The sequence below is a fragment of the Oncorhynchus masou genome, chromosome 31 (genome assembly GCF_036934945.1).
Source record: "Oncorhynchus masou masou isolate Uvic2021 chromosome 31, UVic_Omas_1.1, whole genome shotgun sequence".
In the NCBI taxonomy this organism is placed as follows: Eukaryota; Metazoa; Chordata; class Actinopteri; order Salmoniformes; family Salmonidae; genus Oncorhynchus; species Oncorhynchus masou.
The window spans coordinates 81405143-81432236 of NC_088242.1; the positions used below are offsets into that span (position 1 = coordinate 81405143).

General features: G+C 44.0%; 1 protein-coding gene across 2 annotated transcripts; it reads right to left on the reverse strand.

Annotated features, from left to right (window-relative positions):
- Nucleotides 1-1547: 1547 nt before the first annotated feature.
- On the reverse strand, nucleotides 1548-27094 carry LOC135524544 (voltage-dependent calcium channel beta subunit-associated regulatory protein-like). Of its 2 annotated transcripts, none has more exons than XM_064952164.1 (11): nucleotides 26978-27094; nucleotides 25849-26025; nucleotides 25052-25124; nucleotides 23127-23275; nucleotides 20122-20183; nucleotides 17174-17345; nucleotides 10947-11118; nucleotides 10397-10567; nucleotides 9314-9548; nucleotides 8395-8596; nucleotides 1548-7584 (listed from the first exon to the last, which is right to left on the reverse strand). In XM_064952164.1, exons 3-11 carry the CDS (start codon nucleotides 25097-25099, stop codon nucleotides 6081-6083), a joined length of 2715 nt encoding a protein of 904 aa, XP_064808236.1. In that variant the 5' UTR covers nucleotides 25100-25124; nucleotides 25849-26025; nucleotides 26978-27094; the 3' UTR covers nucleotides 1548-6080. The 2 variants fall into 2 exon arrangements, with proteins under 2 accessions (XP_064808236.1, XP_064808237.1); XM_064952165.1 differs by lacking the exon at nucleotides 26978-27094 and adding an exon at nucleotides 26509-26886.

Below are 27094 nucleotides of genomic sequence, written 5' to 3' on the forward strand. Positions count from 1 at the left end.
CAGACCCCTTGACTTTTTCCACATTTTGTTGCGTTACAGCCTTATTCTAAAATGTATTAAATTGTTTTTTTCCCTCATCAATCTACACACAATACCCCATAATGACAAACCAAACACAGGTTTAGACATTTTTGCAAATGTATAAAAAACTGAAATAACACATTTACATAATTATTCAGACCCTTTACTCAGTACTTTGCATCTTTGGCAGCGATTACAGCCTCAAGTCTTCTTGGGTATGACGCTACAAGCTTGGCACACCTGTATTTGGGGAGTTTCTCCCATTGTTCTCTACAGATCCTCTCAAGCTCTGGAAGGTTGGATGGGGAGCGTTGCTGCACAGCTATTTTAAGGTCTCTCCAGAGATGTTCGGTCGGGTTGAAGTCCAGGCTCTGGCTGGGCTACTCAAGGACATTCAGAGACTTGTCCCGAAGCCACTTCTGCGCTGTCTTGGCTGTGTGCTTAGGGTCATTGTCCTGTTGGATGGTGAACCTTCGTCCTCAGTCTGAGGTCCTGAGCACTCTGGAATAGGTTCTCATCAAGGATGTACTCTGTACTCTGTATCATGGTTTCATCAGACCAGAGAGTCTTGTTTCTCATGGTCTGAGAGTCCTTTAGGTGCCTTTTGGCAATCTCCAAGCAGGCTGTCATGTGCATTTTACTGTAGAGTGGCTTCTGTCTGGCAAATCGACCGTAAAGGCCTGATTGTTGGAATGCTGCAGAGATGGTTGTCCTTCTGGAAGGTTCTCCCATCTCCACAGAGGAACTCTGGAGTTCTATCAGAGTGACCATAGGGTTCTTGGTCACCTCTCTGACCAAGGTCCTTCTCCCCCGATTTCTCAGTTAGGCTGGGCGGCCAGCTCTAGGAAGAGTCTTGGTGGTTCCAAACTCCTTCCATTTAAGAATGATGGAGGCCACTGTGTTCTTGGGGACCTTGAACGTTGCAGATCTGTACCTGTGTTCTTGGGGACCCAGATCTGTACCTCGACACAGGCCTGTCTCGGAGCTCTATGGACAATTCGGCCTCATGGCTTGGTTTTCGCTCTGACACACACTGTCAACTGTGGGACCTTATATAGACAGGTGTGTGCCTTTCCAAATCATGTCAAATCAATTGAATTTACCACAGGTGGACTCCCAAGTTGTAGAAATATCTCAATGGATGATCAATGGAAACAGGATCCACCTGAGCTCAAGACTCATAGCAAAGGGTCTGAATACTTACGTAAATAAGGTATTTCTGTTTTTTAAATTAGCTAAAATTTCTCTAAACCTGTTTTCTCTTTGTTATTATGGGGTATTGTGTGTAGATTGATGAGAACATGATAATTGAATCCATTTTAGAATAAGTCTGTAACGTAACAACATGTGTCGACCCTCAACACCTGGAGGGAACAACACACTGGAGTGGGAAGGAAAGATGGGAGAGAGAAGTTAGGGAAGTTGGAGGAAAGACTTGTAGTCACCGTGCCTTTCTCCTCTTCTCGTCCACCTACTCTTTTTCCTCTGAGTACCATTAAAGGTTGAAATGAGACAAACCACAATCATTAATGCTTCATTCATTTATTTACTGATTGGAAAACTCCAAAATAACATTTTCAATTGTTTGGTCCCTCAAGGCTCAAATAGGTAGGGGTCAACAAAGGCTAAGTTGTTTATAAAGCTCTATTTTTTTTGAACTAGTTCTTTGAGAAATTGAGCAATAATAATTAACAAGCAGGAATACAGAAATATATATATTTTTCTTTCATGGAAATAAATCTCACAATCATAGCATATCAGTTAGCATTGCATGACTCCTAAACAAAGGTAAATGTCATAGAATACAAAACCTCTAGAAGTACCAGTGCTGATTTAAATGTCTATGTTCTGCCTCAAAAGTGTCGACCAACAACCATGGAATCATTTGGTACAGTAGTTCTGAGAAACATGGAGATACGTATTAAAATGGTTAATTGGCATGCAAACCTATGCACCCTAATGCATCAATGCATTGGACAGGCTACTTGTTCATATACAAAAAGTATTTGACCAGTGTCCCCAGTTACATCTACACCTAATAAAAGACATAGACTACATTAGCTCCTCCAACATTGTGCTTGTATCTCACAACAAAGTAACTTTTTGTACAAATGTACTAATTTGTTCGCCCCTCTAGTCTTTTTCATTATGTTGGTGTTATCACCCCCTTTCTTCCATCAATTCAACTAAATGGCAGAAATGATGCACTATTCCTCTAATTTCTGACAATAATCAGAAAATGTTAAGTAACCAGTAACCTCAAAGGCATCTGATCTTGTTTGTTCCTAAGATGACTGGCTGAAGGATTGGTCTTTTTCCTTCCTTGATGATGTTCCAACACCTCCATAAAGGCACCTGGTAATAACACAAAATGGTGCTGAAACATGTGAAGCCCCTGGGTTTCCCATGGTGACGTAATGTGCACTGATGTGTGGGCTAAGTGAAGGAGACAGAAAGGAAGGATATCACTAGCCTCTCCACACTAGAAGACAAATTCAAGCCCTCTCACCACCTTTCATCTTGACCATTCTTTGTCTAATGAGGGAAGGTGCCTTCTGCCTGTGAGTCCACTCTGCTATAACAAGGAGCTGTCTGATCTCCATGTTAGAGGAAACAGATCTGATTCCCCAGGGCTGTGAAGTAGCACAATCACACCCAAACATAGGGAAATGACAGCTAGAAATATCTCCCTCTTTCCCAATTACAGAAACGTCTATCTTTATTGCAATGGCAGGTAGCCTAGCAGTTAGAGAGGCGAGCCAGCATCCAGAGGGTTGCCAGTTTGAGTCCCAGGTCTGCTGGGAAAAATCTGTCAGGACTGGAGTTGGCAACCGGAGGGTTGCTAATATCAAATCCTAGATGCCATTGCCTGTTGTTGTGCCCTTGAGCAAGGGACTTAACTCCCCCACAACAACTGCTCCACAGGTGCCCAGTGTGGCAGCCCCCTGCTCCAACCTGTGTATGTGTGTGTGTATATATATATATATATATATACATATATGTATGTGTGTACAGGTAACTGCCAAAATATAGGAAACACCAACATAAAGTGTCTTAATAAGGTGTTGGGCCACCATGAGGCAGAACAGCTTCAATGCACCTTGTCATAGATTCTACAAGGGTCTGGAACTCTTGGAGGGATGCCACATCATTCTTCCATGAGAAAGTCCATAATTTGGTGTTTTGTTGATGGTGGTGGAAAACACTGTCTCCCGCCCCGCTCCAGAATCTCCCATACTGTAAGAGTTAAATTGGGTTGAGATCTAGTGACTGAGATGGCCATGGCAAATGCTTCACATCGTTTTCCTGCTCATCATACCATTCAGTCACCACTCGTGCCCTGTGGATGGGGGCATTGTCATTCTATGGGAGAGTTTCCATGGTAGCCAAAATAATAGCCTCCCCAGCACTTTTATACATTTATTTATTTTAAATTGTTATTTAACCTTTATTTAACTAGGCAAGTCTGATAAATGACCCTACGCGTGCTTGGATGTTAATCGTTTAACTCAGAAACCACACCTGTGTGGAAGCACCTGCTTTCAATATACATTGAATCCATCATTTTTGCAGTTATCTGTATGCTTGTCTTTCGGGGGGGGGGGTTAAGATAAAGCAGAAGTCAAATTTTGGTTGGACCTTGTGACCAATTGACCAATAAAGTGATCTTAATCTTAATTGTGTTACACCCTCAGCCAGAGACCATATTCAGCACCTTTTCCTGCAGCACTTTCCTCTAAACGTAAAGCAATAACTAGCTTCTGAGGAAACTGGGGATAAAGCTTACAGTAATGTACTGTTAAACCAAAATTTATTTGGAATTTACGGTAACATACAGTACCTTTTATTACAGTAACTTACAGGTAACTGGCTGCCAGTAAGTTACCGTAAAAACAACAGGATTATCTTTACAGTTTGGGTCAGAGAGCTGGGAGCCGGAGCTGCTGACTGTAGCATGTGGGAGATGCACAACACTCCCAGCCATTACACAGCTAAGTGCAAAATAATTTCCAAGGTACTTCTGGAATGGGCATGTGGCAGGGTAGCCTAGTGGTTAGAGCTTTGGACTAGTAACTGAAAGGTTGCAAGTTCAAATCCCCAAGCTGACAAGGTACAAAAATCTGTCGTTCTGCCCCTGAACAGGCAGTTAACCCACTGTTCCTATGCAGTCATTGAAAATAAGAATTTGTTCTTAACTGACTTGCCTAGTAAAATAAAGGTACAATTTTAAAAAAATCCTTGCCTTCTTTTGGCCCATAAAACATAATCTGTGGTTATACTTGAATGGCAGCATTGGGTGGCAAAGTCTACACAAAGGAAGTCAGAGGAGAAAATGTGGAATTTGTTCTGGTTTGGAAGTGCAGTCCTTATAGCCCAGGGGGATCGCTGCTGCGTTGTCTACTTTCACAGGAGAAGGAGGGGGAAACAAAAGAATATAAGCAAACAAAAAAAGCCGGTTTGGTGAACCCATGCACGAGAAAGTATGAAGAAATTCAATGAACGCAAATGTCTGCGAGAGCAACATTGGCCCCATTCAAAGCCTTAATTTAAACTGTTACAGCTATAGACCTGCACTAACCAACACTGTTGGGGGAGGCCAAAGGAGCCTGCCTTTGATATGTGCTCCTAACAGAGTTGTCAGTAACACTATTGCGATCCCTCTATTTGCAGACAAGGTTTTTCTGGCACAGAAATTAGGCAAAAACCTGGATTTTAACTCTCCTCACCCTGGCCTTCTGTAAGCCACTTATTGTCACAAGCAGAGGAAATATAAGACGAGCATAGACACATTTAAATCAAATCTGTCAACAATAAATACAACGGCATTGAACAACATGTCCTAACAACCATAACTTTTCTGGAAAGCAATTTTCCCCTTTAAGAACATCTTTGAATAGAAACATGAGTCCAGACATTCAGCGACAAGGACATTTGACGAAGGATAATGCTCTGGTCCAGAGTGGACATGATGAGGCTGTAATTATATAAATGCTGTAATATAGTCAGTGTCCAAATTAGGAGAGCCTCGGCCCTCGTCATATCCATTTAATGACAGCGTATGAGAAACAATTTATCTTCATCATCAAATCCATGGTCGACTGTTTTCTGTTCCTAGTACCATAGATTCTGATTCAATTACATCAAGATTCAACAGAAATCTGTCCGAAAACATTCAATCATACATTACAATTTACAGGATTGCTTGAATTAATGACCAATACTGAAGTAGTAGATTACTGTATTCATATGTCCCGAGAAACATGTGGACAAAGTTAAAATTTGACTTCGAAAAAATAGCAGGGATACCTAATTATTTGTAAAACAATTATGATGAAAATGCCACATGGAAAGAATTTGATATATGTCAATGGCCAAAGACAAGATATCCAGAGCCATATCTAAGAAATGAAGTGATGAAAAAGTGATGTAAACATTGATAAACCTATTTTGATATTCAGCCAGGACTGGCCTATAGGGCCCAGATAAACTTTGTATCCAGATCTTTAGATGTTTAATAGCACCTGGTTTCACAGTGGATAGACTAGTTCAGAGGGCATATTGGCTCTTAAAGGGAAAATCCACAATTATTCTACTTTCTTTTCTTTGATCGGCTGTTGATACAGTCCCAAAATGTTATTGGCCTTTCAAGAAGCAAAGCGTCATCATGATGATGTGGCCGGTGACACTTTGCTTTTTGAAAGTCCAATATCTTGGAAACCGGACTGCTGACATGCAAAACATTTTGGTACTGTATCAACAGTGGACTAATGAAAAAAATACCAAAGGATAGTTTTAGTGGTGTTTTCCTTTAACATCGTCACTTCTCTCAGAGGAGAAAGGAATCATAGCAGTCAGAGACACCACGGTACTGTAGACACTATCTAGGGGTGGATTCTTCAGCTAGCCTACATGACACTGTATAGTGTAGCCTGTTTTCATGTTACGGGTCTGGAACATGCTAATTCAGACAGATACAGAGACATCGCAGTTACCTGGCGCAGACTCAAATCAAATCAAACACAAAGATCAGGGAGGAGTGGAGGAGGACTGGAGACATGCTACACTGGGCTGTGGTCGGGGGAGGCGTGAGTGACTGTCACCACACACTCAGTTACCGCCGCCGGGTCCTTTGTCCGTCGCAGGCCCGTGTACAGCCGCTCGTCCAGGGTTGCGCTCAGCTTGTCCGTCAGCTCGGCTGTGATGGTCTGTGGGCCGTAGCCCTTGTCAGTGGGCTGTGGGGGCTCGTCAGGTGGCTCAGGGGGGTGTTCTGCCTGCCTAGTGTCCTCCTGGGGGTCGGGCTGCTCCCATAGCAGACCCTCTCTCTCCGGGGGAGGGGAACAGGACGCCATCCCTTTGTCGTCTGTGATGGTCACGGTGTTACTGCCACAGCTACTGCTGGGACTCTCTCTCCTGTCTCCTTCCTGTACCTCGGCAACTTCTGCCCTTCCCGCCACCACCGCCTCAGCCTTGGGCGTCTGGGGGGTGCTGGGGGTCCCCTCGCTGGCCTCCTCGTCAGGCGCACTGATGATGCGTGGAAGCGTGCTGTGGTAGCCTGTGTCCAGCGGGTAGTTGACGCTATCGCCTCGTCGGAGGGGGTTCCGCTGCCTCTCAAAGGAGTGGTACTGGTAGCGAACGCCTGGGTCACTATACTGCTTGTGGCGCTGCCACTGCTTGCGGAGGTGGATGCGCGAGCGATGTTTCTTCGGCGTCTCCTGCTGGTCAAACTGGGGGTCGTGGCGGAGGAACTCGTGGAAGAGCGCGTCCGTCTTCTCGTCGATGCTGTAGTCACGGGGGTGAATTGATAAGGGGGGGTGGGGGTGCGGCTGCGCCTCTCGCGGGGTGAACATCTGACCGTACGGAGACCAGTCCAGGGGAGACCTGGCCGTTTCTATGGTCATGCCGCCCATTGCACCCGCCGGCGTCTCCTCGTCTGGCTCTTCCTCGAAGATGCGGACCTCGAAGCTCTCGACCACCGTGCCAGTGCCCCCTGCACTGGTGAAGTAGTGTCTCTTCTCCAGGGCAGACCTGTCTATACTGCCACTGCTGCCACTACTGCCAAACAGTCTCAGCTCCTCTGGCGCCCGTGATGGAGCCTCTATAGACGTATACCCACTGTCCATCTGCATTAACTTACGGTTCCCTGACTCCCCGTCACTGCCCCTCTCTGACTCCACACTGTCCTGCTTCCCCCCTTTCTCCTTCTCTCCCATCCCTTCATCCATGGGCAGCTCCACATCCCCCTCGGGCCCATCCCCGATGTCCTGGGAGAGGTAACTGGTTAGCCCCCTCTTGGTTGGCCCCCTCAGAGAGCAGACACTGTCAGCATCGCTGCGGACAGAGTCCCTGTCGTTGTTGTTGATCTGGTCTGAGGAGCCATACTGCTCCAGGGAGGCCCGGAGTGTCCAGATGTCTCTGTACAGGGCCTGGTGGTCTGATGCTGAGTTTTCCGGTCTACAGTCCCCCAGGCTCGCTGCCTCGTCCTGGGGCTCCGGGGATAAGCCGATCACCTCCAGCCCCTGGCCCCTGCTGCAGCTGGGTTCCACCACCACCTCCACCTCTAACCTGTGGTGACACACACAAGTACGAAGACAGGCGCACACACGCACACACACACAAGAGTCAGTCACAGAGCACTCTCATGATGCCCATACACACATCTGATGTCTGATGTTTGCAGCCGCTGTGATTACAAGTGGTCACCATGACTTGAAATGGTATTAGCATGTTTTCCACGAACCACTGAATTGCAATGCACCAATGTCATGTGCTTTGCAAATGTGTTGAATTTCCCTACATTGTGATCTTACTGGTCACGGTTATTTAGGAGGAAAATGTTTTATTCGTACAATTTCCGAAAGCTAACCAAACAACACGTCATTACTTTTACGAGACGTGTTTGTGCCGTCATGTGCATTAGTAGCACAATTTAACTTATTTACATTTGTTTTTACCTACACTTGTATGTTGACTCCATATTGACGTTAAGGTTTTAAGTTTTGACTGACTTTTCATAGAAGATGTACAATCTTCGCAAATTGAATTATGAGGAGTTTTTATGTCTTTTATGAGTTGAAACGTAGTCATTGACCCTGACAACTATTCCTGTCCATGACATCACTATGCGTCAGCGATGGAATGGGCTAGCTTGTTAAGCAGCTGTGGGTAAAAGTTGCCGGTAGGCACAGATCTAGGATCAGCTTACTCTCCCCAAATCCTGACCTTAACAGGGAAAAAATATGCAAACCTGACCTTCTATCAGTATCTAGAGGCAACTGTGACGAATTCTACCGTTAAGGAGAGAGGCACTATCTACCGTAGTGATGACGGAGGCAAAGCAGTGGGGTGGAAGGATGGCGAGGGAATTAAAGATACCTGCCGAGGGAGGGTGGTGGAGTGGAGGGGGAGGAGTGTGGCAGGAGGCAGGCCGAGGCGGAGGGGCGGCAGGGGTGATAGGTGGCGTCCTGGGTCCTGGCAATGTACTGGATGAGGTCAATGTGGTGGGCGTCGCTATCCTCCTGGTCCATGCTCTCGCTGGCAGCGCGCTGCCGCTGGAACTGCCTCCTCTTAGGGGACCCTGACACACAGAGACAGAGGACCTTAGACATTAGTCCGGGGGTACAGAGGGACATGGGATGGAAAATGACGTTGGCACAAACATTCACCATAGTGAATGTTCAGCATATCTGAAGACAGCATTAAAAAATTGATCTGGAGTTGACATATGTGTCACAATGATGTCATGAAGAGATCCCAGCAGGCTTTGAGATATTTTGGGGGTGTTAGTCCTGTGTGCTCTGTTGTTCCCTGAGTATAGGGGAAGCGGGAAAGGGAGTGGTATGTGTGTTTGTGTATGAGGGGATCTGTGGGGTGGCTTCAGTTAGACTCACAATGCCTTGGAAGAGAAGAGCCCTACGTCATAAAGCCATCTGTTAGAGTGTGAGCACAGTGTGAGAGCCCTGTGTACATGTTGGTGTGTTATTGTGCACTATGCACCTTGCCAGTCCGGTGAAGCCTCAAAGTGGGACCTCATTCTTAAGAGGCATTGTCTTTTTCCACAGGGGAACAGGAGCCGGTTACCCAAAAGCATCTTAAGGCTTAAGTTCATTGTGGTTCTAATGATGAACTTAGCCTTAAGATGCTTTTGTTAAACCAGGCCCAGATAGAAATAGAATTTGTACACTAAATCCAAAAAACAAATGATCATGTAAATCCAAGCTGATGCTCCATCAATCTGTACATAAGCATATCATCATAACATAATAATAGATATTAAAAGCCAAGTGTCCTGTACCTCTGGTGTCCAGACTGGAGGCCCGCTGGCTGCTGTCTAGCTTCCACTTCTTGATCTTGAAGTATGGGCTGGCTCCCTCCAGGCTGGCATGGCGCCTCAGCTTGGTGAAGAACTGCAGCACCGGGCCCTGCCCCACCCCTACGCCAGGAGATGCACCTGTCACAGATGTCACCGACGCCCCTTCACTCAAAGACGGACTCCCCCCATTCCTGGAGCCAGGCACCATCACCTCAATCTGGGGGAGAGAGAGGGAGGGGATATAAAAGGGAGTTGTCCATATTGTGTGGACAACAATAAAATATGACAGATACTCTAAGGACAAATGGAAGTTTATATAAATATGTGATTTTAATCTCTCTCCTTCCTCCCGAGGTTAAGAAAAACAAAAATGATACAATTTTCCATGCAACTGTTAACTTTCTCCTATCTACCACGGAGAGGGAGAGCGGGGCCGGTGAGCAGCCAGGAACGATGAGCAAATCTGGGGAGCAGCGGTGTCTGTAATCTCCCCTGACAAGGCTGTTCCAGAGGCTCTCCCTTATTTATCCATCATCCTCCACCACTGTTGTCATTAAGACAGAGACTAGGGACACTGTGGATGCACACTCCTTACTTCTCCTCTCACACATCTGAGGCTTCATAATAACCTCTTGGCTTCAATGTTCACTCAAGCTTAGTGTGTGCTACTGAGTGTGCTACTCTGTGTGCTACTGTGTGTGCAACACATTTGTATATTTGCAATCATGTCAAATCTCTATTTAAATGATCTAACTCCAATTTTATATGCACATTTAAAAGCTGATCTAAGAAATTAATAAAATAAAAATTATATTCTCTATTCAGACCCATCATACACATGATTAGTGGCTAACTGTATTCCATAGTAAAATGTTAATTAAAACATAAAGGATTAGATTCAACCCAACAACGCTGTCATTCAGCCTGTCATGTGTAGGTAGACACTTTGTATGTGATGATGAATAATTAACCGAGTCCCTTAACGTAGTGTTCAATATTGCACATAATTTTAAATCTGAATGGTTGATTGTTGGGATGATTGACAGATAGGGGTAAGTGACTCACGCTGCTGGTGCTGGGCTCCTTGGGACCCGGTGCCAAGGGACTCTCACTGAAGCTGGTGTCCACCACCGAGTTAAGGGTGTCCCCAGGGAGGGCTGAGCTGGGGCTGACACTCAGACTGGTCAATGCTGTCTGGGGCAGGGGACACAGTGGCCGTCGGGCACACAAAGGTGGCTACACACACACACACACACACAAATGCAAACATACGCGTAACACATGCACATACACAGCGTCAAGGCAGGATACAAGGAGGATACAGGAGGATACAAATACACAGACTGAATTCTACATCGGGACTGGGAGAGGTCTTGGGCCTACTAGCTAGTAACAAATCAAGTTCAAGCAAGTCCATTGCAAAATGACTGAGAAACCTCAGACAATTACAAAATCAATGTATGGCCCATTGGAATGAGGAAGCAGAATTATCAATGGGCTGCATTTGATAAGCTTGATACATGTTGTGGGCCCCACATTGATGGATGACCTAATGGGCCCAGTCATGACTAATGATGTATCATTGCTAATAGCAGCACAGTAGACCGGCTGTCACCTGGAAGATGGAGAGGCTGGACTTGGCGGCGGGGCAGGTCGTCATGGCGATGCTGTTCTCAGATGACTCACACTCGTGGATGGTGACGATCTTGAGGGCCAGCGGTGGGATGTGGAGGTGTGTGAGCCGCGCATTCTTCAGGTGGTGGAAGTCACCCTCAGTCAACGTAAATCTGAGGTGGAAAGGGGTTGAGAAACATAACAAACAGTTCAGAGAGTTGGAGACTGACACAATAGAAGTGCTGCTTTCAAGGAATATTATTCTATCCTACTCCTTTTGACCTGCAGGGAGTGAAGGCTTTTCTTCTCAACTATTACTACACATGATTTCACCAATCATCAAGTGTTTCATTTGTTGGATCAAGCCTTTTAGTACTGGGCAGGAACACACTGAGGAATTCTCAATTCAAACTCAAGGCTCAGCTGTATTGTGTATTTTGCCCTACAGAGTTTGTCTCAACCTCATTTGCATATCAGAATGAGGTGGGGCTCAAACAAAGAATTAGGACAGTCACAGAGAGAGAGAGAGAGAGAGAGAGAGAGAGATCAACATACCAATTAGGATTTGGCTAAAAATACTTGAATCAGTCATAGAGCCCATTGCCCTTTATGGTTGTGAGATCTAAGGTCCGCTCACCAACCAAGACTTCACAAAATGGGACAAACACCAAATTGAGACTCTGCACGCAGAATTCTGCAAAAATATCCTCCGTGTACAACGTAGAACACCAAATAATGCATGCAGAGCAGAATTAGGCCGATACCCACTAATTATCAAAATCCAGAAAAGAGCTGTTAAATTCTATAACCACCTAAAAGGAAGCGATTCCCAAACCTTCCATAACAAAGCCATCACCTACAGAGAGATGAACCTGGAGAAGAGTCCCCTAAGCAAGCTGGTCCTGGGGCTCTGTTCACAAACATACCCCACAGAGCCCCATGACAGCAGCACAATTAGACCCAACCAAATCATGAGAAAACAAAAAGATAATTACTTGACACATTGGAAAGAATTAACAAAAAAACAGAACAAACTAGAATGCTATTTGGCCCTACACAGAGAGTACACAGCGGCAGAATACCTGACCACTGTGACTGACCCAAAATTAAGGAAAGCTTTGACTATGTACAGACTCAGTGAGCATAGCCTTGCTATTGAGAAAGGCCGCCGTAGGCAGACATGGCTCTCAAGAGAAGACAGGCTATGTGCTCACTGCCTACAAAATGAGGTGGAAACTGAGCTGCACTTCCTAACCTCCTGCCCAATGTATGACCATATTAGAGAGACATATTTCCCTCAGATTACACAGATCCACAAAGAATTCAAAAACAAATCCAATTTTGAAAAACTCCCATATCTACTGGGTGAAATTCCACAGTGTGCCATCAGAGCAGCAAGATTTGTGACCTGTTGCCACGAGAAAAGGGCAACCAGTGAAGAACACGCACCATTGTAAATACAACCCATATCTATGCTTATTTATTTTGTCCTGTGTCCTTAACCATTTGTACATTGTAAAAACACTGTATATATATATATATATATATATATATATATATATATATATATATATATATATATATATATGACATTTGTAATGTCTTTATTGTTTTGAAACGTCTGTATGTGTGATGTCTACTGTTAATTTTTATTGTTTATTTCACTTTATATATTATCTACCTTACTTGCTTTGGCAATGTTAACACATGTTACCCATGCCAATAAAGCCCCTTGAATTGAATTGAATTGAATTGAGAGAGAGAGAGAGAGAGTTAGCGAGAAAGAGTTAGCGAGAAAGAGTTGGCGAGAAAGAGTTGGCGAGAAAGAGTTGGCAAGACAGCACATGAGTGGAGAAGGACTGCCTCCTCTCAATGAAGCCACGGATGTTCAAGGCCGACCTAGGTACTGCAGGCATGGTTAGCAGAAAACAGGATCCCCATTATAGTGAATGGAAAAATGGCAATCTTCATGGTCAATGTTTATGTAAATAAAAAAAACATTCAAAGACAATCATGGTACCAATAATTGCTTCTAAAAAAACAGATATAAACTACATACACAAGTATGTGGACTAGAGGTCGACCGATTGTGATTTTTCAACGCCTATACCGATTATTGGAGGACCAAAAAAAGCAGATACCGATTAATCTGACGATTTTATTTATTTATTTATTTGTAATAATGACAATTACAACAATACTGAATGAACACTTATTTTAACTTAATATAATACATCAATCAAATCAATTTAGCCTCAAATAAATAATGAAACCTGTTCAGTTGGGTTTAAATAATGCAAAAGAAGAAAGTAAATGTGCAATATGTGCCATGTAAGAAAGCTAACGTTTAAGTTTCTTGCTCAGAACATGAGAACATATGAAAGCTGGTGGTTCCTTTTAACATGAGTCTTCAATATTCCCAGGTAAGAAGTTTTAGGTTGTAATTATTATAGGAATTATAGGACTATTTCTCTCTATATGATCTGTATTTCGTATACCTTTGACTATTGGATGTTCTTATAGGCAATTTAGTATTGCCAGTGTAACAGTATAGCTTCCGTCCCTCTCCTCGCTCTTACCTGGGCTCGAACCAGGAACACATCGACAAACCACCCTCGAAGCAGTGTTACCCATGCAGAGCAAGGGGAACAACCACTTCATGTCTCAGAGCGAGCGACATCTGAAACGCTATTAGTGCGCACCCTGCGAACTAGCTTGCCATTTCACATCGGTTACACCAGCCTAATCTCGGGAGTTGATAGGCTTGAAGTCATGCTTGAAGCACAGGGAAGAGCTGCTGGCAAAACGCACAAAAGTGCTGTTTGAATGAATGCGTACGAGCCTGCTGGTGCCTACCACCGCTCAGTCAGACTGCTCTATCAAATCATAGACTGAATTATAACATAATAACACACAGAAATACGAGCCGTAAGTCTTAATATGGTCGAATCCGGAAACTATCATCTCGAAAACAAAATGTTTATTCTTTCGGTGAAATATAGAACCGTTCTGTATTTTATCTAACGAGTGGCATCCCTAAGTCTACATATTCCGGTTACATTGCACAACCTTCAATGTTATGTCATAATTACGTAAAAATCTGGCAAATTAGTTCACAACGAGCCAGGCGGCCCAAACTGTTGCATATACCCCTGCCTGACTCTGCGTGCAATGAATGCAAGAGAAGTGACAATTTCACCTGGTTAATTTTTCCCTGCTAACCTGGATTTATTTTAGCTAAATATGAGGGTTTAAAAATATATACTTCTGTGTATTGATTTTAAGAAAGGCATTGATGTTTATGGTTAGGTACACGTTGGAGCAACGCCAGTCCTTTTTCGAGAATGTGCACCGCATCGATTATATGCAACGCAGGACACGCTAGATAAACTAGTAATATCATCAACCATGTGTAGTTAACTAGTGATTATGATTGTTTTTTATAAGATAAGTTTAATGCTAGCTAGCAACTTCCCTTGTCTTCTTACTGCATTTGCGTAACAGACAGGCTCCTCGTGAGGCAGGTGGTTAGAGCGTTGGACAAGTTAACTGTAAGGTCGCAAGATTGAATCCCCGAGCTGACAAGGTAAAAAATCTGTCGTTCTGCCCCTGAACAAGGCAGTTCACCCACCGTTCCTAGGCCGTCATTGAAAATAAGAATGTGTTCTTGACTGACTTGCCTCGTTAAATAAAGGTGTAAAAAAATACATCTGCAAAATCGGTGTCCAAAAATACCGATTTCTGATTGTTATGAAAACTTGAAATCGTCCCTAGTTAATCGGCCATTCCGATTAATCGGTCGACCTCGGACACCCGTTCAAATTAGTGGATTTGGCTATTTCAGCCACATCGGTTGCTGACAGGTGTATAAAATCGAGCACACGGCCATGCAATCTCCATAGAAATATTGGCAGTAGAATGGCCTTACTGAAGAGCTCAGTGACTTTCAATATATCACCATCATAGGATGCCACCTTTCCAACAAGTCAGTTTCTAAAATTTCTGCCCTGCTAGAGCTACCCCGGTCAACTGTAAGTGCTGTTATTGAGCAACAACGGCTCAAACGCAAAGTGGTAGGCCACACAAGCTCACAGAACGGGACAGACGAGTGCGTAAAAATGTGTAAAGTGTGTAAAAATCATCTGTCCTCAGTTGCAGCAGTCACTACCGATTTGAAACTGTCTCTGGAAGCAACGTCAGCACAAGAACTGTTCATTGCAAGCTCCGTGAAATGGGTTTCCATGGCCGAGCAGCCGCACACAATCCGAAGATCACCATGCACAATGACAAGCATCGGTTGGAGTGGTGTAAAGCTTGCCGCCATTGGCCTCTGGAGCAGTGGAAACACGTTCACTAGAGTGATGAATCACGCTTCACCATCTGGCAGTCCGATGGACAAATCTGGGATTGGCGGATGCCAGGAGAACGCTACCTGCCCGAATGCATAGTGCCAACTGTAAAATTTGGTGGAGGAGGAATAATGGTCTGGGGCTGTTTTTCTTGGTTCGGGCTAGGCCCCATAGTTCCAGGGAAGGGAAATCTTAACGCTACAGCATACAACGACATTCTAGAAAATTCTATGCTTCCAACTTTGTCACAACAGTTTGAGGAAGGCCCTTTCCAGTTTAAGCATGACTATGCCCCCTGTGCACAAAGTGAGATCCATAAAAAAAATGGTTTGTTGAGATCGGTGTGGAAGAATTTGACTGGCCTGCACAGAGCCCTGACCTCAACTCCATCGAACACCTTTGGGATGAATTGGAACGCCGACTGCGAGCCATTGCCCAACATCAGAGCCCAACCTCACTAATGCTCGTGGCTGACTGGAAGCAAGTCCGCACAGCAATGTTACAACATTTAGTGGGAAGCCTTCCCAGAAGAGTGGAGGCAAAGGGGGGACCAACTCCATATTAATGCCCATAATTGTGGAATGAGATGTTTAACGAGCAGGTGTCCACATACTTCTGGTCATGTAGTGTATGTCCTTAAACCAATTAATAAAATAAAAAAATTGCACAAAGAAGAAGTAATAAGGATAATTTAGTTGCTAATGGCAGCCTGTAGTACTCCGGTCGCCCTTCAACTTGATTTACTCATTGAGAGGGGGTAGCACTGTGCTAGCCTGCAACGTCACTTCCTCGAGTAGCTCAAACTGCACGTTATTAAAGATTGTCAATTATATTGACAAGATAGTCAAGTGACCGCTCTAAGAATGGAAATACATGTCCTCAAAGATGGAAGGCAAGCAGGAGTGGGCAAGATCAGGTAAGACCGTTCTAACCATTGAGAGGGTAAATATGCGTATGAACAGCAGGCCATAGAGATAGATATAGGAGTCATCTTTGTAACTGTACCATTATAGCATCTGTGACAGTGCCATTTAGGCCTTCTTATTTTTCATTGGCTGATTGCTCCCAAGTCATAGGAATCCCCACGCAGTTGCCTATTTTAAAATGGTGGAAGCCATCAATGGCAATGTCCATGCTACAGGCACAACTCCAATATTAAACTTTTTTTGTTCAAAGTTGCATTCTTAACAACCAAACCATTCCGAAACTTCTACAAGAAACTTCTACATGCAAATTAGCAATTGCATTTTTTGTTGACCAAATTCGACACTCACTCATTGACCTCCATAAAAAAAATCAAAACTTCGTGGGCTTATTTTCGTGGACAGATTTTGGGCTTAAACCTCTCGCATCACCTCTTCCTCTCTGATTTTATGTCTCCCTGAGATGCCATCATAAACGACATTTGGTTTCAATGCGCTATTGAGGCTTCACATAGGAATGAATGGTGTCATGTGATCGATGGCTTTGTCCATTCATATATTCAGTCATTGGATCATACAGAGCTTTGTTACCATACCATACATAATACATTATGAAAGTAGGCTACACTGCACAATTATGTTATGCGAGTGTCTGCATTTTGGAAGTCCTTTCTATGAATAATGTGTGTATGATGCATTTTCAGTACATCAGTCCCTATTATTATAAAGCATCATAACAGCTCTTCCAACTGCCTTTATAATGTATTACACAGATGGCTCTTACAAAGTGTCTCCATAATGTCTTCTAATGTAAGAGCCAATCTTTTTACGGGTTTTAAACACACAAACAGGGTGTTGCTAAGGCCGTCGTTGTATTATATTGTAGAATATGAGTGTATTCAGAGTAGTCAACTGCGGGGGAGTGAGTGGGTGTCTGGCGGAGGAATCTGTCTGACCTACGGCCTTTCTCCTGGGCCTTCTTGCCGTGGTCGAAGAGTGCCACCTCATTGAAAGAGACGCGGCGGCCACCGTGGGTGCCTGTGGACAGGAAGCGCTCTGTCTCCATGTCCACGTGGGAGCTGGCGGCCGATAGGCAGTCTGACTCGTCTACACGGATGGTGATCTGTCCTGGGGGGGTTAGAGAGGGAGGGAGGTCAGGGTCTGGCGGAAGGTTGGTCCCAGGAAGAATCGAACCTATGATCCAGGCAAGCACCATGCTAAGTGTGTGCATGTATATATGTATGACATGTACTTTTCAAAATAGAACTTTGTTTGTTCTACTATATTCAGGACAAAGCAGATCTGATATTGTGTACTAAGTGTCCCTTGCCTTAGGTAATTACTTTGTCTCACTTAATGAATGTAAATGTACTCCAAAAATTATCATACCCAGTAGAGAGCTGAGATCCTCAGAAAAACCACATTGAAATGTCTGTATATACAGTGCATTCGGAAAGTATTCAGAGCCCTTGACTTTTCCCACATTGTTACGTTACAGCCTTATTTTAAAATCGACTAAATTGCTTTTTTCTCATCAATCTACACACAATATCTCATACTGAGAAAGGAAAAACAGTTGATTTTGTTGTCTGCAAATTAAGCCAAAAATAAAAAAAACTGAAATATCACATTTACGTAAGTATTCAGACCCTTTACTCAGTTCTATGTTGAAGCACCTTTGGCAATGATTACAGCCTCAATTCTTCTTGGGTAGAAGCATGTGTTTCAGACATAAGGAAGTGGATGGCTGCAAACTGTCTACTTTTAAACACGGACAAAACAGAGATGCTTGTTCTAGGTCCCAAGAAACAAAGATCTTCTGTTGAATCTGACAATTAATCTTAATGGTTATACAGTCGTCTCAAATAAAACTGTGAAGGACCTCGGTGTTACTCTGGACCCTGATCTCTCTTTTGAAGAACATATCAAGACTGTTTCAAGGACAGCTTTTTTCCATCTAGGTAACATTGCAAAAATCAGAAACGTTCTGTCCAAAAATGATGCAGAAAATGTAATCCATGCTTTTGTCACTTCTAGGTTAGACTACTGCAATGCTCTACTTTCCGGCAACCCGGATAAAGCACTAAATAAACATCAGTTAGTGCTAAATACGGCTGCCAGAATCCTGACTAGAACCAAAAAATTTGATCATATTACTCCAGTGCTAGCCTCTCTACACTGGCTTCCTGTCAAGGCAAGGGCTGATTTCAAGGTTTTACTGCTAACCTACAAAGCATTACATGGGCTTGCTCCTACCTAGCTCTCTGATTTGGTCCTGCCGTACATACCTACACGTACACGTACGGTCACAAGACGCAGGCCTCCTAATTGTCCCTAGAATTTCTAAGCAAACAGCTGGAGGCAGGGCTTTCTTCTATAGAGCTCCATTTTTATGGAATGGTCTGCCTACCCATGTGAGAGACGCAAACTCGGTCTCAACCTTTAAGTCTTTACTGAAGACGCATCTCTTCAGTGGGTCATATGATTGAGTGTAGTCTGGCCCAGGAGTGGGAAGGTGAACGGAAAGGCTCTGGAGCAACGAACCGCCCTTGCTGTCTCTGCCTGGCCGATTACCCTCTTTCCACTGGGATTCTCTGCCTCTAACTCTATTATAGGGGCTGAGTCACTGGCTTATTAGGGCTCTTTCATACCGTCCCTAGGAGGAGTGCGTCACTTGAGTGGGTTGAGTCACTGATGTGATCTTCCTGTTTGGGTTGGCGCCCCCCCTTGGGTTGTGCCGTGGCGGAGATCTTTGTGGGCTATACTCGGCCTTGTCTCAGGATTGTAAGTTGGTGGTTGAAGATATCCCTCTAGTGGTGTGGGGGCTGTGCTTTGGCAAAGTGGGTGGGGTTATATCCTTCCTGTTTGGCCCTGTCCGGGGGTGTCCTCAGATGGGGCCACAGTGTCTCCTGACCCCTCCTGTCTCAGCCTCCAGTATTTATGCTGCAGTAGTTCATGTGTCGGGGGGCTGGGGTCAGTTTGTTATATCTAACTTCTCCTGTCCTATCCGTTGTCCTGTGTGAATTTAAGTATGTCCTCTCAAATTCTCTCTTTTTTTCGCTCTCTCAAGGTCCTTCTCCCCCGATTTCTCAGTTAGGCCGGGCAGCCAGCTCTAGGAAGAGTCTTGGTGGTTCCAAGCTTCATCCATTTAAGAAGGATGGAGTTCTTGGGGACCGTCAATGATGCATAATTTTTTTGGTACCCTTCCCCAGATCTGTGCCTCGACACAAACCTGTCTTGGCGCTCCACAGACAATTCCTTTGACTTCATGGCTTGTTTTTTTCTCTGACATGCACTGTCAACTGTGGGACCTTATATCGACAGGTATGTGCCTTTCCAAATCATGTCCAATCAATTGAATATACCACATGTGGACTCCAATCAAGTTGTGGAAACATCTCAAGGATGATCAATGGAAACAGGATGCGCCTGAGTTCAATTTCGAGTCTCAGAGCAAAGGGTCTGAATACTTATGTAAATAAGGTATTTATTTATTTATTTTTTACTGTTTTCACTTTATCATTATGGGCTATTGTGTGTAGATTGATGAGGGGAGAAAATTGAATGAATTTTAGAATAAGGCTGTAACGTAACAAAATGTGGAGAAAGTCAAGGGCTCTGAATACTTTCCGAATGCACTGTACATGGCATGACTGTGTACTGTAGCAGAGGAGCATGACTACTTTGACAGAAGCTTTTGTTCTTGGGTTAGTACAGTACATGGCAATATGGCCAATGCCCATGGGTGTTTACTGGAGACGACAAAGAAACCCTGATGGAGGCAAGCCGAAACATTTGTGACTTTAAATCAATAATTTGCATTGAAGCAAGAGTATTTTATTCAGCTTCTATACATTATTTTTTACAAGTGCTGACAAATGAGGAACAGGGGTTTTTGATTTACCATGTACTGGCTGAGACTCCTCCATGTAGCTGGTGTTGGTTTTCTCAGGGTCATCGCTGGCCCTGCAGCACAGAGGAGAACCGATCAATGCACAGACATCTTTACCCCTGAAGTCTGTAGCTACGACTCAAATCACCCCCTATTTTGTATGTAGTGCACAACTTCTGACCAGAGTCGCACGGTCACATTTAGAATAAGGTGACATTTGAAATATAGCCATATGCTTAGCCCTAGATTGTAGGTGAGCTGACAGGAGAACATAGAGAGGACAAACATACTCTCACAGCAAGGTCAATCTGACTAGTAGCAGCATAATCAATGCACATGTAAATCATGTCAGGTGACATGGAAACCTTCAGGGAAAATGGGCCTCTTGACCTCTTCAGTAGAGAATGGGATGTCAGTTCTATACTATGGGTTCTTTCTAATACTAATATAGAGTATTATTTTGACTAATACATATTACAAATTAGATCTCTATTAATGCCTACTATGATACAAATGAAATATATGCAGTTCTCTAATGGGAGGAATTCTCCCTATTATATTATCTGTAATTGCCCTAAACTCACTGATGCACTGTGTTTTTGACTCCCACCACAGCCTTATTCTGGAGCAGTAGAGCAGCTGAGATCTCTTCTCTGTCAGAGTGTCTGTGCTTCCTTTAGGCTATATTAGAATGCTGATCATCGACTACAGCTCAGCATTTAACACCATAGTACCCTCCAAACTCGTCATCAAGCTCGAGACCCTGGGTCTCGTCCCCGCCCTGTGCAACTGGGTCCTGGACTTCCTGCCCCAAGTGATGAGGGTAGGTAACAACATCTCCACCCCGATGATCCTCAACAATGGGGCCCCACAAGGGTGTGTTCTCAGCCCCCTCCTGTACTCCCTGTTCACCCATGACTGCGTGGCCATGCACGCCTCCAACTCAATCATCGAGTTTGCAGACGACACTACAGTGGTAGGCTTGATTACCAACAACGACGAGACAGCCTACAGAGAGGAGGTGAGGGCCCTCGGAGTGTGGTGTCAGGAAAATAACCTCACACTCAATGTCAACAAAACAAAGGCGATGATCGCGGACTTCAGGAAACAGCAGAGGGAGCAGCCCTCTATCCCACATCGACGGGACAGTAGTGGAGAGGGTAGTAAGTTTTAAGTTCCTCGGCGTACACATCACGGACAAACTGGAAAGGTCCACCCACACAGACAGCATGGTGAAGAAGGCGCAGCAACGCCTCTTCAACCTCAGGAGACTGAAAAAATTTGGCTTGTCACCAAAAACACTCACAAACTTTTACAGATACACAATCGAGAGCATCCTGTCGGGCTGTATCATTGCCTGGTACGGCAACTGCTCCGCCCACAACTGTAAGGCTCTCCAGAGGGTAGTGAGGTCTGCACAACGTATCACCAGGGGAAAACTACCTGCCCTCCAGGACAACAACCACCAGAACCATTGCCTGTTCACCACGCTATCATCCAGAAGGCGAGGTCAGTACAGGTGCATCAAAGCGGGGACCGAGAGATTGAAAAACAGCTTCTATCTCAAGGCCACCAGACTGTTAAACAGCCATCACTAACATTGAGTGGCTGCAGCCAACATTCTGACTCATCTCTAGCCACTTTAATAATTAAAAATGAGATGTAATAAATGTATCACTAGCCACTTTAAACAATGCCACTTTATATAATGTTTACATACCCTACATTACTCATCCCATATGTATATACTGTACTTTATAGCATCTACTGCATCTTGCCTGTGCCGTTCGGCCAACGCTCATTCATATATTTTTATGTACATATTCTTATTCATTCTTTTACACTTGTGTGTATAAGGTAGTGAAATTGTTAGGTTAGATTACTTGTTAGATATTACTGCATGGTCGGAACTAGAAGCACAAGCATTTCATTACACTCGCATTAACATCTGCTAACCATGTGTATGTGTATGTGACAAATAAAATTTGATATTTCAGTAAAAAGGCACGAGGGCGTGTGGTATATGGCCAATATGCTACGGCATATGCTACGGCTAAGGGCTGTTCTTAGGTACGACGCAACACGGATGACTTATTGCTATTATAAACTGGTTACCAACGTAATTAGAGTAGTACAAATAAATGTTTTGTCATACCTGTGGTTTAACATCTGATATACAATCAGCATTCAGGGCTCAAACCACCCAGTTCATAATATCTGTGTGAGAATGACTTGAGGGATTTCTCTGGCTGCCCGGCACTGTGCTTTCATTTCCTGTGTGTGTGTGTGTGTGTGTGTGTGTGTGTTGCAGCTAGAGCTTATGACAGTGTGAGACGCAAAATGAATCAGCGTTGATGGCTGCTATGAAATCTCATTACACTCATTATTTGTACCAGTCTGCACTACTCTACCCCGGCCAGCCTGCCACTGCCTGACTCTGTTGCTGTGTACTGAAAAGAGGGGCGCATGGAAATGGAATAAACATATCATATACAAATAGAAGTCTGTATCTCTCAGACATAACAACAAAGGTGCTATTTCTAAATGAAGACGATAAAAAAAATCACTTACAAATGAATATAAAGATGTTTCCATGTTAGTTCAACAATGGTCTGTAGACAGACAATAGAACTCAATAATAACGGAATGCACTGTACAGTCTTTTTTTACCATACTTACAACATGCATTGTTACATCTCTATGCATGTCTATGAGTGAGATGGAGACCATTCAAATCCTGCATGCACGTGTCCATCCCTCTGACATAAAGAGTGCATGCAGGATTTGAATGGTCTCCATCTCACTCATAGACATGCATAGTCACTAAACCATGCATACTAGTGCCGTGGTTACTGTACCACCAACGGAATTTTACTCTGCCCGGAGTACCCTCTCATGTGCATTTTACCACTAAGCCTATGGTCTCATGAGTCTTCTCAAGTACCCCGTGTGGATATGCCAAGTACCCCCAGGGTCCTAGTACCCCTGGTTGGGAACCACTGGACTAGTGGTCTGACCTGGCATGGCGGCAGTCTCCATCACAGCAACGTCTGCAGATGATCAGCAGGACAGACAGCAGGACCAGGGTTCCCCCCAGGAAGATGGACAGGAGCACCAGCAGTAGGACGTAACCATCCTGTTGTTTACCAGGCTCAAATGGGACCCCCTGGAAAAAACATGGGAGAGAGGATGAGGGAAAGCAGGAACTGTAGAGACTAGAGACAAAGCTGTAGGGATGTGAAGGACTGATGGAAGAATGGAATATAATAGAACTAATCAAGGTGGTTAAACCAGGGATAAAAAAGAAAAGAACCCTTGGAACTTTAAAACATGCCCCCCTTCAGACAATTACATTTAATCTCCATATATTATTCAATCTATTGTTTCAAATTGAGGTTTGGTAGATCATACCCTGCCTGTGTGTCATGATACTGTGGTTAGCGGTGAGTGGGTGGAGGGAGAGTATGCACAGGTGTGCTCATTGTTCTGGGGTTGAGATGATAAGTGCACGGCTATAAGATCCTGAGAGGTATGGGGGTTTACTGAGAGGGAGACGGGCCGGAAACCTGAGTCACTAAGACTGTGTGTGTGTGGAGGGAAGAGAAGAGAAAAAACACAGAGCCATGCATCTTCCCCATGAACATCAAAGCCCAGAGAGAAGCCACTTGTAGAAGGGCCTCTTGGCTAACTGTTCCCCTGGTCCCTTTGTGAGCAGGCTATTCAGGTGAGACAAGGCATCAGGAGCGCTAAATGGAAGAAAAAAGCAACACTGCACTTCTCTACACTTCCCTCTGTAACAGCTTTTCTTTTAATTGCTTTATCTTGTTAGAGAGCAATTATTACACTCCATACATACTTCTTTCTACCTACTGCGTAAGACCGGGAATGGTTAGACTGATCACAAAAAAAGCCACATCTCAGTCAGGAAGTGTTCGGATGTGAAAAACACACAATGCTATGAGAAAGGCCTCCCTAAACAGCCCACTGGGCAGAGGCATTACTTTACCAATTACAGCATGCAGCTTAAAGCCATTGATTTACCCCCACTGTTTTGTGCACCATGAATCTATAAACGCCACAGAGGAATTAATCCATTGGGGCATGTGCTATTAACCCGTCTGCACCTAAGACAGGAAAAGAAAAAAAATGCTCTGATGGGTGGGCTGTAACTGACTGAATACAAAAGGGAGGAGATTTTAGGGTGTCTAGCTGTCTGACAAAGACACAGTTTAGGGTTTATCAAAAATGTCAGACTCTGAATGAGGTTGGACTCGATATAATTACGTGTAGTCTATCTAAAAGCTTTTGGATCAGCCAAGGCAGAACGACTTCTCCATTGGCCAGATAGTAAAATTTTACCTTGCCAACAGCACATTAAGTCACTCTGGCCCTAGGGTGTGTGCTGTGGGTGGGTAATTGAAAAGTTAACATAGCTGAGCATTGGCATCTGCTCTGTTGATGCCCTACTATCAAAACAAAGGCTTGGAAACTAGCTAGTTCAATCAGAAACTAATTTCTGCAGCTTCTTTGATCCATTGCATTGTTAGATGCAAACCGCTCAAGAAAAGCAGCAGTACACAGCTGTTATACAGTGGAATGCTGCTCATGTACATCTGTTTAATACCACAGACACATAGTAACCAAGATTAACAACTGTACCATACACTCAGTAATATGCATGTTACCCCAGCATTAATGACCGCTGACACTGATGTCAGATTGTAAATTCTCTAAAAGGGGATATTAAACTCGAGATTAGATCAGGGATTCAATTATTTCAGGCACAGACCAGGATGTTCTCTCTATTAGCCAGTCAGGCTGTATAGAAGGAGAACACAGTCACCTCGAGCAGTTAGCAGAGCACACACAAACACACAGGCACGCACACACGGCTCACACACAACGGAAGGAGGATGAGGAGGGGGTCTTGGCAATGACTTACGGTGGAGTTCTCGGTGAGGTTGATCCAGACGGTAGACTCATTGCTCATGGTCCAGGCGAGCGTGAGCGTCCCCCTGAGACAACAGACAACAGGAAGTTAGGAAGCTCCCAGAACACACCACAAAACACTCCACAGAGATTTGGATACCAGTTCTGCTCTCCTCACTGACAGACATGCAGTCAGAACACAGGCAGTTGGGTAGAAATTTTTGTTTGATATCGCAGATATCTACTGTAAATATATCTGCAGATACTTGTTCCTCTTGAAAATAATTTATGAATATGCAGATAAGCAAACATAACAATTCAACCCAGTCATAGGCCAAATTTATCAACCCGTTAGAAAAGTGCCTTTTAAACTGAACAAACACAGTAAAGAACATATACCAATATATGTACATATATTGTAACTTCACATATTTGTCCATACATGAATGACTATAAATATCAACATTTCCAGGCATGAGAGCAGAACCAAAACTAAGCTGTGCCTGCTGAATGGTAAAAGAGTAATTAGCCAGGAAACCTAGCATCCATGTAAATCTCTCTCTCTCTCTCTCTCTATCTCTATCTCTATCTCATCACATCACATCACATCACATCACATCACATTACATTACATTACATTACATTACTGTGAGATAGCTGTGGTGGTCCAACAGCTGAGGCCTGATGCGTTCCCTCACACACAGCAGATCATAGCCATTACTGCTTCCGACCACACTGCATACAGCATACAGTATACACACACGCACACGCACCTGACATGTGCTGGAGCTGCCTGTCGGAGTGTCTTACCCTGATGGAGGGCTGTGTGCAGCAGGTCTGGATGTTAGGGTCTCCCTGCTCAGATCTTCCTCAGCTCCCTTGCTGCATTCTCAGCCTGCCTCTGCCCACCCACCTGGCTGGCCAGCCTCCTCAGGGCTATTTTGTCCTCTCAGCATAGGCTTGCCTAGACTCTGACCAGAAGCTCAGCTGCTTAGGAAGCAACAACAAGGCATCGGCAATCAGACATGGTCCTGGTTCCCAAGTAGGTGGGCCTATGCCCTCCCAGGTCCATAGACTATGCCCTCCCATTTCATAGATTAGGGCCTAAAGAATGTATTAAAATTGACTGATTTCCTTGCATGAACTGTAACTCAGTAAAATCAATGAAATTGTTGCATGTTACTTTTATATTCTGCCTATATGTTAAGTAGCCTACTGTAAAACCATGCATGCAAATAAGTCACCTGTCTGAAAGCTGTTACATGCATAATCATCCATGATGTTTATGATTTACAGTGTGACTGCTCAATTGACTGCTTTGGTGGTAGTAAACTGAAAATGATTATTGATAATTCTCCACTAGTCTTTTACACCTCATATCAGCCTTCTCTTCTCTCCCTGGATCTGCTGCATTCCTCATAAACTGCTACGCAATAGACATTTCAAAATACCTTGAATCCCAAATGTTACCTTATGTTGTTTGCCTTTGTTGTTATAAAGAGCACATAACATCTGAATTGATCGTCTCTTTCTGATATTTCCTTTGTACAGTCCATGACGTTGGGATGAACTGGTTTTGATCAACATAAAAGTATAGCGATCGCTAATAGCTTATCGACTGTATATTCCAAGAACGCGTCTCTGTGCGTGCCTGATAATCTACAGGCTATTCTATTCTATATTTGATTATATTTATGTCAAATCATTTTAGAAAAACGGCCTTGCGCTGCCAGCTGTTTCCATGGACTGTCTGCAATATCACCGATTTAAACTGGTATTCAATGAAAATAGTGAGATGGATTTTGAAATCTTCATGCGGACAGTAGTCGATTAAATAGAATACTAAAATCTCCTGATTTTAATGTGGAACCGATAGGCTAAGGTTTGATGTCCATCACAAACGTGAATTTGCAAAAAAAAATAAAGAAATGCCACTCACCTAATTAAAATTGAGGTGGTCCATGTGAGGGAACTTAGGCAGAAGCCAATAGCGCCAAAACCTTCGCAGAACACTTAAAGTCTGATTTAAAAGCAAAAACTATTTATGAATGAAACC